Genomic DNA, 18979 nt, shown 5'->3' on the forward strand with positions numbered 1-18979 from the left:
TGGCAGTAGGCTTTTTTATTCCCTTGTGTCGAGTTTCTTCATGGGTGTTTTGTTTTTTCTGAAAGTAGCTCAAACTCACTCATACTGAGGTGAGAACAGACCCGAGTCAATAATTACCAAGCATGTCAATTTAGCAGAAAGAAAAGCTGCACTTAAAAATTACATTTATTGGTACGATGACCCGTCAAAAAAAAAAAAAAAAAGGTTTGCAAAGCAGTGTCACATTTGCTCAAACAGATAACAACCTCACAGCATTGCTACAAAACATTATTACTGCTACTGAGAGATGAAAATAAAATGGATTTGTGTTGTCCGACATGATGGTTGCACAACATAAATCACCCAATGACGTTCTTCCAGGAGTTGCAGCAGCATAAATAATTTCCGATTGAGGTTTCAGGCAAACAAGTAGTTTTCAAAAAAGCTGTACAGCAATAAGGAAAGTCCGGTTCGGAGTTTACTCTCGTTTAGTTTACATCGAGTAATTGATCACAGTCCTGCCCATGAACTGAATGTCATCGAAGGGGAACAAGGCCAAAATCTGCAAAACCAAAAGGAGAAACGGTTACCACATCATCCCCGCTCTGACGTCAAGCTAACAGAGCAAATGTAAACGCTTCAAATAAGTCATTAACTGCTAATTACTCAATGCTTTAAGGTAACAGGTTGCAAACTTTTTACAGTTGAAACCAGAAGTGTACATGCACTCTAAAAAAAGAGACATAACCATTTTTAAAAAGATGTTTGATGTTAAATCATACTAAACGTTTACTATTTTTGGTCCGCTAGGGCAGTGATTCTCAAACTTTTCCCATCAAGTACCACCTCAGAAAAAAATGGTCTCTCCAAGTGCAGACAACCATATCCAAATCCATATCGATAGACAACCATATCCATGCTGGCACATAAAACCTAAGGATGTTCCATATTGAATCTAGTTTCGTTATGTAACTATAGTATAGTAAATATTTATATCTATTTTTTACTGAGGATTTGCACCATGTTTATTTGGACTTTATTTGGACTTTGACACATTATTTATTATTTTCTTATTTTTATTTGTTCATTGTAAGTGGTGTTGTTTATAGTAACTAAAAATATATTTTTTGGAAAAAGTCAAATTTGCTTCACTGTTCTATTATTTTGTAACATTTGTAACATACCGTATACCGCGAAACCGTCAAACCGTGGTATTGTTTTAGACGATTATCATACCGTGAAAAATTCATACCGTTACAACCCTAGTATGTACACTTCTGCTTTCAACTGTAAGCATATGTCTCTTCTGCATTATGCTTTATGTAGCACTGTTATGGGTTTGTGATTGGTTCGTTCTGTTTCCTGGGTTTTGCTTTCTGTTTCTAAACAGGTGACTCGTTATGATGCAGCAGGTGCGGCTAATCTTCAGGCTTTATAAAAGGAGCTTCCAAACTGTGTTGGAGAGACTGCTTTGGAGGACCGTTTTTTCGTTTGACTTCCTTTGCCTTACCCACCGCTTATACTAATTTTGTTTATTTGAACTTGGCTCCTATGTAATTTGTTGTATTGAATATTGTTATGTTAGGCATTTAATTTGTTTACTTTGAAACTCCTTTTGCACATTATTTTGTTTTATCATTTTTGTCTTTTTGTAACCTTTAAATAAATATCTTTTTGCATTATTACATTCAACTTGGTTTGGGTTCCCTTCATTTTGTTGCGTGCTTGAGCCGGCACGTAACAAGCACTTTGGGTAGTGTAAATTAAAAGCATGATTCATTCGGCTTAGTCCCTGATCAATGCTGCCAATTGATGATCAACAGTAAAAACTATACATTTTACCTCTACCCAACAGGGAAATATATCAAGAACGCATGGTTATATGCTGTCAAGGCTTGGCAATCAAAAAATGTGATTATAATGGAAGTCAATGGGGCAAAAACAGCCCCCAACATAACGAAAGGGGAGTCAATTTGAACAGTACACAAGGCCTAAACTAGTTTGAAAATAAGAAAATGTGCATCTCCTCACATCATCATTGCCATCAGCTAGATCCAGAGCAGTCTCGTCCTCCATGTTTTTGATCATCTTGTCGGCTCCGGCCTGACACAGAAGGTGGGCGATGGCGGCGTCCTGACGGCCCACGGCCAAATGCAGCGCAGTGCAGCCGTTAAACATGCTGGCGTCCACATTCGCTCCTTTATTCAGAAGCAGTTTAACGGCAGCCACATCACGCTGCTCTACGGCAATATGTAACGCCGTCTTCCCGCTCGTACCTTCCTGAATGAGGAAACAAACAGATATCTGGTCATAAATGCTGTGTTTTAATTCACCTACGTATTGAAGTGAAGATAACTTATAAACAGCACTGTGCAAAAGTCTTAGACCCCCAGTTACAGTTGTTGCGAGGGTGTAATGACACTATATATTACTTCTCATTCTCTTTATTAAAATATAACCAGAGAATGCAGGATCTAGTTGGATGTTTTGGGTCTAATTATTTAAGACATTTCTGTGTGGAGTTTGCATGCTCTCACCGTGTTGGCATGGGTTGCTCTGGTTTGCCCCACAGTCCAAACACATGCATTATAGGTGAATTGAATTAACTAATTGGCCGTAGTGTGTGAATGAGTGTGTGTATGGGTGTTTCCCAGTACTGGGATGTGACTGGAAGAGCATCCGCTGTGTAAAACATATGCCGGAATAGTTGGCGGTTCATTCCTCTGTGGCAATCCCTGATAAATCAGGGATTTAGCTGAAGGAAAATGATTGAATGGATGTTTAAGGCATATGAAAGAGAGAGGTTGGAGAAAGATGGAAGAATGAACGAACAGGACTGGAGTGTCTGTCTTGGTTTGATCTGCATTTGCTGTTGTCAGTATTGCCTGAATTGATGGGATTGTAAAAGCTGAAAGTACAGACTGGTTTTAGTTCGTCATGGAATTCCTACTAGAAAGCGCCTAATTTGTAATAGTTTTGCTTTTCGGCAGGACAATGATCCCAAACACACTGCTAATGTAATGAATCATATTTGGAGAGAAAAACAGCTGATGAAACTAATGCCGAGTTCAGACTGCATGATGTTCAGAGTAGTCGTGTAACAGATGTGTTCACACTGCATGACTATCTGGGCTAGAGTTTCGTCGCTGCTTTGTTTACACTGCAAGATGGTTCGGCGACAGGGACTTTCACATTGCATGACTTTACTATAGGGAGAATCGCCGACAACTTCGTCTAAACTACGTCTCACAGCCAAAAACACGTCGTATATCTTTTGTTATTAACTACATAATGAGAAAGAAGCCTTTAATGGGGTAGAACATGTACATGTTTGCTCACCTGGGTTTAAAGGGAATTAGCCATTTCTCCTCAACGTTAATAATAAACTAATTTCTTTCTTTATGAAACGTCAAACAGACACGGTTGCTCCTGAGTCCTGTCAAACCTTCACTAGTTTTTCCTCCATTTCGTGGGTCCAAATAAACCGAAAATGATCGCTTTTAACTTCTCCCCCAGCCTCCCGCTGGCCTGCAGCAGGTATACACACACACACGCACACACAAGTGAATGCCGCTCTCTCATTGGCTGTAGGCGATCGCTGATGTTATTTTCAGTCAAAACTCAATTCACACAGCATGATTTGAATCGCCGACAGCTCCAGATATTCAGCACGCCAAATATCTCGCAGGCATCGGCGACTCATGGGTGATTCTCTCAGATCGCGTCTTTGATCGTTCATACTGTGTGATTGTCACTCACGTGCACGAGCAGCGATCTGCCTGTGATTTCAGGCATCTGTCGGCGATTTCTCAAAACCTGTCGGCGAGCCAAAATCGGGGCTAAAATCACGCAGTCTGAACTAGGGACTAGTTCAGGGATGAACTAGACTAGACTAGGGATGGGAAGATTAATCGATATGTATCGATACGCGGTCATGCGCGTGCACGATGCGAGTGCATCGGTTGAGCAGCAGAGGATGAATGAAATTTTGGAAGCAAATCGAGATGCATCGGTTTTTGCGAGATGCATCGGTTTTTCCGAGATACAGCTTATTTTTTTTTATATAGAATGTATTTTTTATTTATTAAGTGTTGTCAACCTGTTTTTGGCGCATAATTTAATCGACCTACATAAAGTAAGCCTTAGCAACGGACTTGCGGATGTGCACACACTACAACTCAGTGTATCAGGTGTGCGGATGAAGCTAGTGGTGCGCCCTCAGAAAGCACGAGAAGCAAAACAAACATTTTATTCCCCACTGAGTTTTAAATCTAAAGTATGGCAACATTATAGATTTAAGGATGGACGACTTGACAGGACAGATGCAATTTGCAAAATGTGCCGCGCATCTATAAAATACGCGGGCAGTACGAGTAATCTGAAATCTCACTTGAAGTGGCGCCACGGTGTTGTTGTGAAAGCATCTTCCAGTGTTCCTACATCTCCGGCTTTCGCACTGCTTGAACCGTAGCTACCAGCTCCAAAAGTGGTGAGAAAAGCATTGCAAATTTTTTTTCCATGCGCAAAAGACGATCACGCGGCCCTCAACCCCAATGTGAAAACGAAAGTGACCGGTAATGAAAATAAAGTGACGTGTCGCGGACCTCTATTCTGCCGCCTTATGCGCGGATAAAACTGAGGACGCGCGGGTGTCGCGGACCTCTATTCTTCCGCCCTACGCGCGGATATAACTGAGGACGCGCGGGTGTCGCGGACCTCTATTCTGCCACCCTATGCGCGGATATAACTGGGTGTTGCGGACGCCGCCCTCTCTATACTGCCGCACTAGGCGGTTTTAAACACCTCCTCCTGTTAATTTTTATGTAATTATAATGATAATAATAATATTAATAATAATAATGATAAAAATAATTGGGTGTCACGGTGGCACAGTGGGTAGTTTGACCACCTCACAGCAAGAAGATTGCTGGTTTGTTATATTTTTATTAGCCTGTTGTTTACAGTGACAGTGATGTTTCAAAGCAGCATAACACTGCTAGTTCACCACCTTAAGTTTTGAATAATCAGTGGCAAAATATATCTTTGTAAAACTTGTTTTCATAGTTGAAAAGTTAAATCACAATTCTTGTTGTGCAATGCTCAACCTTTATGTTGAAAGAGTGCAAATATATATATTTTAATATATATTGCACTTATACATTCTGTTTATCTTGAAAATACTTAAATAATATGTGCTATATGTTCTAAAATGGCCCTCTACTGTAAACTGACACTCTGGCTCTGAGAGAAAAGCCAGTTTGTAAAAAAAGTCTTGGTTTTGCTTGGTTAATAAATAATCAAACTCATTCAATGGCACAGCATCCTCTTTCACATCATCTCATAAACTTGATTTAATTAGTTAGTGCTGAATTATCGCATTGTATCGTGATATGGGTGTGAATCGTATCGTGTCGCATCGCAATATGTCATAAATGTATCGCTAATATATCGGATCGTATTCTTTGTATCGAGATGCGTATCGGATCGGCATTATAGCTTAGATGCCCAACCCTACATTAGACAGACATGAAATGGCCTCAGCAGAGTCCAGACCTGAACATTATACAGTATGTATAGGCAATATTATATGAGATTCAACTGGAGGGAAAAGGATATAACATGCTAAATCTAATGAGGAACTCTTAGAAATGCTGAAAGATGCTTGCTAATGAATCGCACATCATTTCAGAAAAGACTCGACTAAAAAGTTCGAGCTGTTGCTGGTGCTAAAGTGGTCATGTTGGCGAAATGTCGAAAAGGGAAACAATTATATTCCAGAAGGTTAGATATTAATTAAGAATTATTCAAACATCTTTACCAAAGCCTCTCCACTTAAGCATTGTTCTCATTTATCCGCCATGTTTGTAGTTTGTTAATATTTTTTACTTGTGTTTGTAGTTCTAATCAAATTCCAGTCCAGCGTGCAGTGTATAATGGGTAATATTAAATTTCGCACAGATTTTCACGGGTTAGTGGCGCAGTAGGTAGTGCTGTCGCCTCACAGCAAGAAGGTCGCTGGTTCGAACCTCGGCTCAGTTGGCGTTTCTGTGTGGAGTTTGCATGTTCTCCCTGCGTTCGTGTGGGTTTCCTCCGGGTGCTCCGGTTTCCCCCACAGTCTAAAGACATGCGGTACAGGTGAATTGGGTAGGCTAAATTGTCCCTAGTGTATGAGTGTGTGTGTGGATGTTTCCCAGAGATGGGTTGCGGCCGGAAGGGCACCCGCTGCGTAAAAACCTGCTGGATAAGTTGGCGGTTCATTCCGCTGTGGCGACCCCGGATTAATACAGGGACTAAGCCGACAAGAAAATGAATGAATGAAAGACAGATTTTCACTAACGGAAAACGGTTAGCCTAGCAAAGCTCACCTTTATGTTCAGATGCACACCGTTCTTCATCAGCAGCCGCATGAGACGAGGCCGCTTGTGTAGTGTGGCCACATGGAGACACGTCATACCTGAAAAAGCAGATCGCGCACATTTTATTAATACATTTTGATTTGTGCCATCACATGTATTATCGTGATTTATTCCATCAAAAATAAAAGCTTGTATTTACATAATCTGTGTGTACTCTGTGTATAAACATACATAGATAAACATAAAAAATGAAAATATTTACATATAAATGTGTGTGTATATATATATATATATATATATATATATATATATATATATATATATATATATATATATATATATATATATATATATATATATTGAATTAGATATAAAGATTTAATTTAGAAATATATATTTATAATAATGGTCTGCATGGTGATGCAGTGGGTAGCACGTTCGCCTAACAGCAAGAGCACTGGGTCAGTTGGCATTTTCGTGTGGAGTTTGCATGTTCTCCCCATGTTCGAGTGGGTTTCCTCCGGGTGCTCCGGTTTCCCCCACAGTCCAAACACATGTGGTACAGGTGAACAGTGTAAGCTAAATTGTCCCTATTGTATGTGTGTGAAAGGGAGTGTATGGGTGTTTCCCAGTGATAGCTGGAACATATGCTGGATAAGTTGGCGGTTCATTTCGCTGGGGTGATCTCTGATGAATAAAGTGTCTAAGCCGAAAAGAAAATGAATGAATGAATGAATAATGGGTTCTATATATATTCAGTCCACGTCCCTCAATCAAGTTTGGTTTTTGGCCCTTTATAAAGAAATACTTTGGGCACTCCTGATTAAATCTATACAAAACTCTAAACTTTCCTCAGGCTGACTCTAGATGTGTTCAGCTAAACTAGTAATACTAAAACTAAAACAGAAACGACATAAAAATGAAATAGAAATGTGTTCACAAAATAAAAACTAAACTAAAACTAATGAAACCATTAATGAAACGACCTAAAACTAAACTGAAATATACAGCAAATCCAACTTAAAATAGTATCAAAAGGTCAAAATGCAAAACTATAACAACTGTGGTGAGCAGTACATGATCATTCAGGATAACCAAACTATTATTATCTGGAATGACGGTGGCTGACATGAAAATAAAACTGAATGAACATGGTGTTATGAAACATGGATACTGGAAGTCCATGACAACATGAAAAATAAAAAAACTCCAGGGCACATTATCGCTGCCAACTTCCCTGTTCTGGCATGGTTGTTTCTGTTCACTAAAACCCTCATGATCAACAACCTCATAAACATCACAGATGACTGACTGTGTTTCCCATTGACAATAATCTGGCTACAGTGTAAGCAAAGTAATCCTATTTCAAAGAAAAGACAGGATTATTTTGCATGTTTTAAGGAAAAACTCACTTAATTTAGACTTATTATTCCTTAAAATGAGTCAACGCTAATGCCATGTTACTAGGGTGTTTATATTTCTATGGGTGTTTATATTTCTATGCAGTTGTTAGGGTGTTGTTAATGGTTTTGAGCAATGCAATGTTGCTATGCTTTTCAGGTCATTTTTAACACCCTGATTCGTTTAATATGTTAGGGATAAAGTACATTTAAGAGGTTGTTATTGCAGATTAAAGTCCGACAGGCTTATCAGCAGCATAACATAAGGCGGGGCACTGAAGGGTTTTATTCTGCGAAAACTATTATCCTAGATTTACTTCATCCAGCTTATTGCATAACTACTTGCAACTAAACATTAAAATTACATACAAAACATTGTTCTAAGCTGTAATAGTTTTTAAATATTTAATTTATTTAAAATTTAATTAAACAAAGCCGACAGAAATGAAAACAGCTGATGGAGTATACACTAACCTGCGCATTATTCAGACGCAAGATGGCGCCAAACAGTCAAAAACACAAAGCTGACAGAAACAAAAACAGCTGAGGGAGTATACACTAACCTGCGCATTATTCAGACACAAGATGGCGCTAAACAATCAAAAAAGCAAAGCCTACAGAAACGAAAACAGCTGATGGAGTATACACTAACCTGTGCATTATTCAGACACAAGATGGCGCCAAACAGTCAAAAAAGCAAAGCCTACAGAAACGAAAACAGCTGATGGAGTATACACTAACCTGCTCAATATTCAGACACAAGATGGCGCCAAACAGTCAAAAACACAAAGCTGACAGAAACTAAAACAGCTGATGGAGTATACACTAACCTGCGCATTTTTCAGACACAAGATGGCGCTCAACAATCAAAAACACAAAGCTAACAGAAACGATAACAGCTGATGGAGTATACACTAACCTGCGCATTATTCAGACACAAGATGGCGCTAAACAATCAAAAACACAAAGCTGACAGAAACGAAAACAGCTGACGGAGTATACACTATCCTGCGCATTGTTCAGACGCAAGATGGCGCTAAACAATCAAAAACACAAAGCTGACAGAAATGAAAACAGCTGATGGAGTATACACTAACCTGCGCAATATTCAGACACAAGATGGCGCTAAACAATCAAAAACAAGCAGATACATATGATTGTGAATGTAAGTATATTGATGTGATAAGTCTGCTTTATTTAGCGGTGGTTATCTAGAAATAACATACCTTGGAATATATTGCAAATGACCAATCAGAATCCAGTATACCAGTCAGCCGTGTAATAATTAATAGTAAAGCTTTATCAAATCAATAACCCCACGTATAACGACTTCTCATCAGTCTCTTACCTCTCCAGTTCTGCGCTTCAAGCACGTTGGCGAGTTTGCCGGGCGAGGTGTTTTGGATCATCTCATTGGCACACTCCCAGAAGCCATGCTCACACGCCACATGCAGAGGAGTGTTTCCATCCTGGTCCTGGAGCTCCAGCGACACACCCTTCTCTACCAGGATCTTCACTGCGATCGGCAGGTTCAGGTAAGTGGCCAAATGCAATGGAGTCTGTGAATTCGACAACAAAATCAGCATTAAAAAACAATTGTGTAGAATTAGCATGGAATTAGCCTTGTGTCCTCACCAATAGAGTGGAGGAACTATGACGTCATCGTATCGGCTGCTAGCTTAAAACTGGTTCCCTCGATAAAATCCCTATAGGATTTTCCCATAGGCTTTTCGAAGATTGCTCTGTGTTCAAACACTGTTCATTTCACCTACACGTTTTGTCCAGCCGGATAATCCTCACACGAAAATACAACTTTGAGCACTTTTAGATCTTAAATGCAAACGCAACAATAGAAAAGCTAACGTTAGGCTATAAACAGACTACAGCGCTCTCGAGGCGCTCGCCTGTAATGCAGCACCGCCCTGCTACAGACGACTTATCAAGCTTATTTTTAGAAATATGCTTCATGACAAAGATTTTATCTCTCAGTTTATTATATTATAATGCACGCTATATATTCTGAACAAATAAATACGCAATTACACATAGACCTACGTGCCTTTTAGATCGTTTTTACGTGGGAGATACACTTTGTTTTGCTTTAGGGTTGTTGTAAAAGTTTTAAAACTGCATGTATAAAAATGTGCCAACATAGTATTATCATAAGACATACTTAAATAAGTGTATCGCTGGTGTGCACACAGCCTGCTTACATTAACAGATGACAGAAATGACGCGTTAGGGACAAGTCTACCAAATGCCTGCAACTTCCATCATGGACACAGAGCAACATTCAATATTCCTTTTATGTCACGAAGTACAGCGAAAAGCAGCCCATACAGTCACATCTGCTTTACATTTATGGAGGAGTGAAAATATTGCAGTTATGACAGAGTTAATTGTGTTAAGATGAGGGGAAAAAATGACGAAAAATCCCTTGATCATGTAAAATGACAGTTAATATGTCTGTATTTTTACACATTTATTCACGGGTTTGTATTACTGAGAGCAGGAGAGAGGCAGGCTGCACTGGTGAGCAGGATCTTCATAATATCGTTTAATTAAAATAAATGATCAACAAATGAATCCGTCTTGATGTCTCTACATGTGAAGGCATTATCTAGACCACTCTGGGTCATGGAGGGTCACGGAGGGCCGGTGTCCCTGCAGGGTTCAGCTCCTACTTGCCTTAACACACCAGGGTGTTTCAAGTATACCTAGTAAGACTTTGATCAGCTTGTTCAGGTGTGTTTGATTAGTGTTAGAGCTAAAATCTGCAGGACACCAGCCCTTCAGGAACAAGTTTGGTGATCCCTGATCTAGACACTATGAATTCCCAATTAGAAAAACACTACAAACTATAAAATACTATTCATGAAAATTCTTAAATCACAGACAAATCCAAATGGCCAACACAAGCGAGCTGCGCTTCAGACCAGTTCAGCTCGATGACGTATAATGTCTCCGACACCGCCTGTAGTCCCATTTAGCAACTTGATAGCAACCGTCTTTTTAAAGAAGCATGGCCAATTTAAAAACTCAAGAGTGTGGTGTAACTGATGTGTTTTATGTCGTAGAGTAAAACATGAAAGTATCATGAGTTTCTGTTAGCCACGAACCTTATTTAAGCCATTTTACTGAAACAAAAAACCCATTGACTTTGGGACAAGGGAACTGCTTAAATGCTAACTTGCTTTCGGGTTTTTGCATACAAATTGACGTCATAGTTCCTCCACTCTGTATCCACTATTGTCCTCACCAATAATTAAATTCACTTAAAAATAATTCCACAATTAACATGCCCGCGTCTCATCTCTCCAACTCACCCATCGACCGGTTTAAACATTTTGTGTCCCGTTTGCTGTGTGTGATTTTCAATATAATGTTGTAAATATTTATTGTGCTTTTATATACATATTTTCACACTTATTAATTACTATCTTTATGTAAATAAAACTCACTTTATTGCATTTAGTTAGTTGTGGTATTTTGGCCCTCACTCGTTGATATTATGTGTTTGCTTATGTGTTTCATGTAAAATTAATGTTGCTCTCCTCTCCCTTAACTGACCATCTTGAAGATTGTAACAAAGACTTTGATCCTAAATGGGGTCACTTTGGTAATTGTCGCTTTAAATTCAAATGAGATCGTGCTCTTTTTAAAAGAGGGTGGGGCTACAGACCATCTTCAAGATTGTAACAAAGACTTTGATCCTAAATGGGGTCACTTTGGTGACTGTCGCTTTAAATTCAAATGAGATCGTGCTCTTTTTAAAAGAGGGTGGGGCTACAGACCATCTTCAAGATTGTAACAAAGACTTTGATCCTAAATGGGGTCACTTTGGTAATTGTCGCTTTAAATTCAAATGAGATCGTGCTCTTTTTAAAAAAGGGTGGGGCTACAGACCATCTTCAAGATTGTAACAAAGACTTTGATCCTAAATGGGGTCACTTTGGTGACTGTCGCTTTAAATTCAAATGAGATCGTGCTCTTTTTAAAAGAGGGTGGGGCTACAGACCGTCTTCAAGATTGTAACAAAGACTTAGATCCTAAATGGGGTCACTTTGGTGACTGTCGCTTTAAATTCAAATGAGATCGTGCTCTTTTCAAAAGAAGGTGGGGCTACAGATGCCTGTGTGTCAGCATAGTGGCAGATTCAAAACAAAACTAATATTATCCGCCGTAATAAAGAAGTGTCTCAGGTAAAGAGACTACTGCAGGGCTATTCAATTGGCGGCCCGCTGGCTGAATCCAGCCCCCAAGGCACTTTGTTCCGGCCCTCTAAACAGTATGACCAAAACATCAAAAATAAATTTAGTTCAGTCGACAAACGTCGGCTATGGTTATGAAGTGACGTGCGTCTGTTTAATAACAGCACGAGCTGCAGTTAAAGGCTGTACAGAGCGCGAGTCATCATAAGCGAGTGGTGCGGGCAGCTGAAAACACGTTTGTAGAAAAGGCTATTTGTACAATGCACTGATATCGTTATGCAACGATTAGCCGATTTCACTATTAACTGCGCTGTAATTCGTCACAGTTTATTAATCGTGAAGTCTTCTCTAAGCCGCATTTCTGTTGCAAGGAACGAAACGAAACCGCTGCGAAATGCCAAGTTGCCTGTGCGCTAGTTTTAAGTTTGAAGTACACCGAGGCTAATACGCACGCACACAGGATTAACTATAGCAGCGGCCGTTTCCATATCATGTCTTTTCCACTTGCAAGTTTGTTATTTCTAATGTAAGAATTTATGACAATATGCGGGCACCAGCGGAGCGACGTGCTTGCGTCTTTCCGGGCGCACGCAGTAGAAAACATCTCATGGTGAGAGTTGTGCGCACCTTTCAGTGCAATGTAAACAAAAGATATGTTAGACGAGTTATTATTAAAATGATTATGTATGCATGAACGCAGATGGCAACAACAGTTAATCTAAATAGCTACTTACCTAATATAAAGCTTGAATTTAAATTAGACGTGATAACCGTGAAATAATGATTATTTTTCAGACTATATAATCGTACAACCAAAATCTATAATTGTTGCATCCATAATTGTTATGCAGTTCAAAACACAACATGTGAATGTGTCTGAGAGTGCTTTCACACCTGTGAATCGATTCAGTTGTTCTGAAACAGAGATTACAATTGTTACGTTGTTGCTCTTTGCTCTTGGAGCGGTTTGCTTTTACACGGCAAAGTTTCTAATCGGACCAAAAGAGCTAAAACAAGTCACGTGCGAGTAAACTCTCCTTACATTGGTCAGAGTGTCAGGGTTTATTTTGCAGCGTCCCGCTCAGCTGTCAGGAGAGGTGGTGATTGACAGGGTCCTCGCGCGTGACGTGTCTGAGGAGAGACGCGGTGGGGAGGGGTGAGAAGGGTGCGGGACGATGCCTATTTGAAGACCGGGGGGGAGACGCGAGATTACCGGGAGATCATCACTCGTTTGCGGGCATCCGGAGAATCGCGAAACTTCCCGCCCTACTCATAATTCTCTCTTCATATAGCCGTAAGCCTATTACATATCCATAAAACACTGTGATATAACCGCGCTCGGATCAGATCGCTTTCTCACTGCAATCGAACCGCTCCAGAATTCGTTTCAATCGAGCCGAGACCACCTCATTCAAGCGATCTCGGAGCGATTACTTTGGCGCGGAACAGAGCGCGATTGCCCTGTTCACATATGCCAATCGAACCGCGCTAACTGGGCAAACGAGACATGTTCCGAAACAAAAGTGTAGGTGTGAAAGCACCCTGAATGTAGAAGCCTACTTCAGCACTGCACTGCTTTTGTTGTGCTCTGAAATACAACATTTGAATGTTTGAGAAAAAAAAAAAAAATAAAAAAGAGTTTTAGTAGTTTCAAAATACAATATATTAACATCTTAATGTAGAAAAAGCTAACGCGGGTGTCTTAAGAAGCAAAACTATACAGCATATGGACTCTTATGCTGTTGTGTCATCACTCATATAGTAAGTTAAATCTTTCCGGCCCTTCGTTTGGGATGCTTTTCATGACACCGACCCCATGACAAACTAATTGAATAGCCCTGGACTACTGTGTTTATTAGCGCAAAACTCTAATGACGGACGGCTGCTTCTCACTCAGGGCTGTTTTTATTGTATATTACTAATAGGCAGAGCTTTCTCTCTCTGATGACACCTACAAAGGAAGAATGTCAATCAAAGTGTTTCTGCAGACTGCTTTTAATCAAGTGTGATCATAACAAATAGAATTAATTAATGTTTACCATTAGAGGCTGGTTATATTCACACATTATTGACATGCAACCGCATTTAAACCTCTTAAAAAGTGAATTTTGCATATTAAATCCCCTTTAAATGTGCATTTTGCTCTTTAATTTAATTAGCAAGTCAAAAACACACTTCAGAGAAGCACATCTAACCATTTCCCCCCCTTTTTTATTCAACCGGATATATTGGTTTGTCTATAGTACGGGGGCCGTCCCCATGCCTCAAATGAGAAGTTTACAGCCCGAGCGCTTCAGACAGACACTCAGCTTGAAGAGTTAGCCTGTGTGGGCTAGCAGGAGCATTGCATAATAACGACATGAATCCACCGAGCCTTTTGACTGAATGACATCAAGACATTTATTCCACATACGAGGAGGGTTTACTCAATCTGGGAGTAACACACTGACTGTGTAAAAGGGAAACATGTGAGTAATTCGCCCGATGGCCTGGCGTTAGCCGATTACGTGGCTTTTGGTAAAAGTACAGCAGGCCAGTATTACTCACAGTGTTAAGTGCTGACTGTCAGATTTGTCCCGTGTTTCCTTTAAACTTCACAGCCCGTCTGACCCAAATCTGGTATCCACTCATTTAATGCAGAAGACTGGGTTTGCAGACTCATTTGAGAGTTTAGTGATGTGACTCTTTTGGGGTTGTTAATCGTGGCAGTATCCATTGGTAATGGAGTGGATGAAGGAGTTTTCCTTTCCAGAAAAGGCTGTGCAAGTTTTTAGACTCTAGAAAATGCTGGTTTGTTTTAGCCCAGTGTTTGGTCAAACATGGATCAACTATTGTGTTCAAAAGTGTCATTTAAATTTAACCGAGATTAATTCAACATTGGGTTTATCGATATTTGACTCAAATGTTGGGTCAAAACAACCCAGCTTGTTTAAGTGTGTAAGTTTAATGACAGATTATAAACTTTTTGGGTTTAATTGAACATGAAACTGGTGGATTATTGAAGATAAACAGATTTTAAACTCATTTAATGCAAAAAACAGTGTTTGTAAACTGATTTTAGTTTATTGATTTGATACTTTTTGGGTTATTCGTGGAGTAGACGAAGAGATTTTCCTTTCCAGTAAAGAAAAGACGAGTTTTTAGACTCTAAAAAATGCTGGGTTGTATTAACCCAATGTTTGGTAAAATATGGACAAACCCAACCAACATTTGGGTTTAAAAGTGTCATTTAAATTGAATTGAGGAAATTAATTCAATGCTGGGTTTGTCAATGTTTGATGAAACGACGGGTTGAAACATTCCAGCATGTTTTAGAGTGCACATTTAATGTAAAATCAGAAACTATTGTGTTTAATTTAGGATGAAAAGTGACTCATTGAAGATAAACAGATTTTAAACTCATTTAATGCATGAAATATTGTTTGTAAACTGATTTTAGTTCAATGATGTGACTCTTTTGGGGTTGTTAATCAAGGTCGTATTCATTGGGAATGGAGTGGATGAAGGGGTTTTCCTTTCCAGAAAAGAAAAGGCTGTGCAAGTTTTAGACTCTAGAAAAGCTGCATTGTTTTAACCCAATGCTTGGCCAAATATGGACAAACTCAACCGACCATTAGGTTTTAAAGTGTGGTTTAAATTTAATCTAGAAAATTAATCCAACATTGGGTTTATCGATATTTGACTCAAATGTTGGGTCAAAACAACCCAGCTTGTTTAAGTGTGTAAGTTTAATGACAGATTATAAACTTTTTGGGTTTAATTGAACATGAAACTAGTGGATTATTGAAGATAAACAGATTTTAATCTCATTTGATGCAGAAAACAGTGTTTGTAAACTGATTTTAGTTTATTGATTTGATACTTTTTGGGTTATTCGTGGAGTAGACGAAGGGATTTTCCTTTCCAGAAAAGAAAAGACGAGTTTTTAGACTCTAAAAAATGCTGGGTTGTATTAACCCAATGTTTGGTAAAATATGGACAAACCCAACCAACATTTGGGTTTAAAAGTGTCATTTAAATTGAATTGAGGAAATTAATTCAATGTTGGGTTTGTCAATGTTTGACGAAACGATGGGTTGAAACATTCCAGCATGTTTTAGTGTGCACAGTTAATGTAAAATCAGAAACTATTTGTGTTTAATTCAGGATGAAAAGTGACTCATTGAAGATAAACAGATTTTAAACTCATTTAATGCATCAAATATTGTTTGTAAACTGATTTTAGTTCAATGATGTGACTCTTTTGGGGTTGTTAATCGAGGTCGAATCCATTGGGAATGTAGGGGATAAAGGGGTTTTACTACAGAAAAGAAAAGACGGTGCAAGTTTTAGACTCTAGAAAAGCTGCATTGTTTTAAGTACCCAATGTTTGGCCAAATATGGACAAACCCAACCGACCATTAGGTTTAAAAATGTGATTTAAATTTAATCTAGAAAATTAATCCAACATTGGGTTTGTCAATGTCTGACCTAAATGTTGCGTCAAAACAACCCAGCATGTTTTAGTTTGCACATTTAATGACAGATTATAAACTATTTGGGTTTAATTTAGGATGAAAAGTGACTCATTGAAGATAAACAGATTTTAAACTCATTTAATGCATGAAATATTGTTTGTAACTGGTTTTAGTTTAGTGATGTGACTCTTTTGGGAATGTTAATCGTGGCAGTATCCATTGGGAATGTAGGGGATGAAGGAGTTTTACTTTCTAGAAAAGGCTGTGCAAGTTATTACACTCTAGAAAATGCTGGGTTGTTTTAGCCCAGTGTTTGGTCAAACATGGATCAACTATTGTGTTCAAAAGTGTCATTTAAATTTAACCGAGATTAATTCAACATTGGGTTTATCGATATTTGACTCAAATGTTGGGTCAAAACAACCCAGCTTGTTTAAGTGTGTAAGTTTAATGACAGATTATAAACTTTTTGGGTTTAATTGAACATGAAACTGGTGGATTATTGAAGATAAACAGATTTTAAACTCATTTAATGCAAAAAACAGTGTTTGTAAACTGATTTTAGTTTATTGATTTGATACTTTTTGGGTTATTCGTGCAGTAGACGAAGAGATTTTCCTTTCCAGTAAAGAAAAGACGAGTTTTTAGACTCTAAAAAATGCTGGGTTGTATTAACCCAATGTTTGGTAAAATATGGACAAACCCAACCAACATTTGGGTTTAAAAGTGTCATTTAAATTGAATTGAGGAAATTAATTCAATGTTGGGTTTGTCAATGTTTGACGAAACGATGGGTTGAAACATTCCAGCATGTTTTAGTGTGCACATTTAATGTAAAATCAGAAACTATTGTGTTTAATTTAGGATGAAAAGTGACTCATTGAAGATAAACAGATTTTAAACTCATTTAATGCATGAAATATTGTTTGTAAACTGATTTTAGTTCAATGATGTGACTCTTTTGGGGTTGTTATTCAAGGTCGTATTCATTGGGAATGGAGTGGATGAAGGGGTTTTCCTTTCCAGAAAAGAAAAGACGGTGCAAGTTTTAGACTCTAGAAAAGCTGCATTGTTTTACCCATTGTTTGGCCAAATATGGACAAACTCAACCGACCATTAGGTTTTAAAGTGTGATTTAAATTTAATCTAGAAAATTAATCCAACATTGGGTTTGTCAATGTTTGACCCAAATGTTGGGTCAAAACAACCCAGCTTGTTTAAGTGTGTAAGTTTAATGACAGATTATAAACTTTTTGGGTTTAATTGAACATGAAACTGGTGGATTATTGAAGATAAACAGATTTTAAACTCATTTAATGCAGAAAACAGTGTTTGTAAACTGATTTTAGTTTATTGATTTGATACTTTTTGGGTTATTCGTGGAGTAGACGAAGGGATTTTCCTTTCCAGTAAAGAAAAGACGAGTTTTTAGACTCTAAAAAATGCTGGGTTGTATTAACCCAATGTTTGGTAAAATATGGACAAACCCAACCAACATTTGGGTTTAAAAGTGTCATTTAAATTGAATTGAGGAAATTAATTCAATGTTGGGTTTGTCAATGTTTGACGAAACGATGGGTTGAAACATTCCAGCATGTTTTAGTGTGCACATTTAATGTAAAATTATAAACTATTTGGGTTTAATTTAGGATGAAAAGTGACTCATTGAAGATAAACAGATTTTAAACTCATTTAATGCATGAAATATTGTTTGTAAACTGATTTTAGTTCAATGATGTGACTCTTTTGGGGTTGTTAATCGAGGTCGTATCCATTGGGAATGTAGGGGATGAAGGGGTTTTCCTTTCCAGAAAAGAAAAGACGGTGCAAGTTTTAGACTCTAGAAAAGCTGCATTGTTTTACCCATTGTTTGGCCAAATATGGACAAACTCAACCGACCATTAGGTTTAAAAGTGTGATTTAAATTTAATCTAGAAAATTAATCCAACATTGGGTTTGTCAATGTCTGACCCAAATGTTGCGCCAAAATAACCCAGCATGTTTTAGTTTGCATATTTAATGACAGATTATAAACTATTTGGGTTTAATTTAAGATGAAAAGTGACTCATTGAAGATAAACAGATTTTATACTCATTTAATGCATGAAATATTGTTTGTAACTGATTTTAGTTTAGTGATGTGACTCTTTTGGGAATGTTAATCATGGCAGTATCCATTGGGAATGTAGGGGATGAAGGAGTTTTACTTTCTAGAAAAGGCTGTGCAAGAAAATGCTGGTTTGTTTTAGCCCAGTGTTTGGTCAAACATGGATTAACTATTGTGTTCAACTTGTCATTTAAATTTAATCGAGAAAATTAATTCAACATTGGGTTTATCAATATTTGACTCAAATGTTGGGTCAGAATAACCCAGCCTGTTTAAGTGTGTAAGTTTATTGACAGATTATAAACTTTTTGGGTTTAATTGAACATGAAACTGGTGGATTATTGAAGATAGACAGATTTTAAACTCATTTAATGCAGAAAACAGTGTTTGTGAACTCATTTTAGCTCAATGATGAGACACCTTTGGGGTTGTTAATCGAGGTCGTATCCATTGGGAATGTAGGGGGTGA

The 18979-nt window shown here is 38.2% G+C and overlaps 1 protein-coding gene across 2 annotated transcripts in view; it reads right to left on the reverse strand.

Moving 5' to 3' along the window:
• The window catches only part of nfkbie (nuclear factor of kappa light polypeptide gene enhancer in B-cells inhibitor, epsilon), a 35483-nt gene continuing 16504 nt past the window's right edge, over positions 1-18979 (reverse strand). The window contains 4 exon segments of one of the 2 annotated variants that reach the window (NM_001080089.1): positions 1-541; positions 2011-2259; positions 6345-6433; positions 9084-9294. In NM_001080089.1, coding sequence (NP_001073558.1) covers positions 473-541; positions 2011-2259; positions 6345-6433; positions 9084-9294 — 618 coding nt within the window. In that variant the 3' untranslated portion in view covers positions 1-472. 2 annotated transcript variants of the gene reach the window in all.

This window comes from Danio rerio, chromosome 20 (assembly GCF_052040795.2).
Source record: "Danio rerio strain M-AB ecotype USA chromosome 20, GRCz13ab, whole genome shotgun sequence".
Taxonomy (NCBI): Eukaryota; Metazoa; Chordata; class Actinopteri; order Cypriniformes; family Danionidae; genus Danio; species Danio rerio.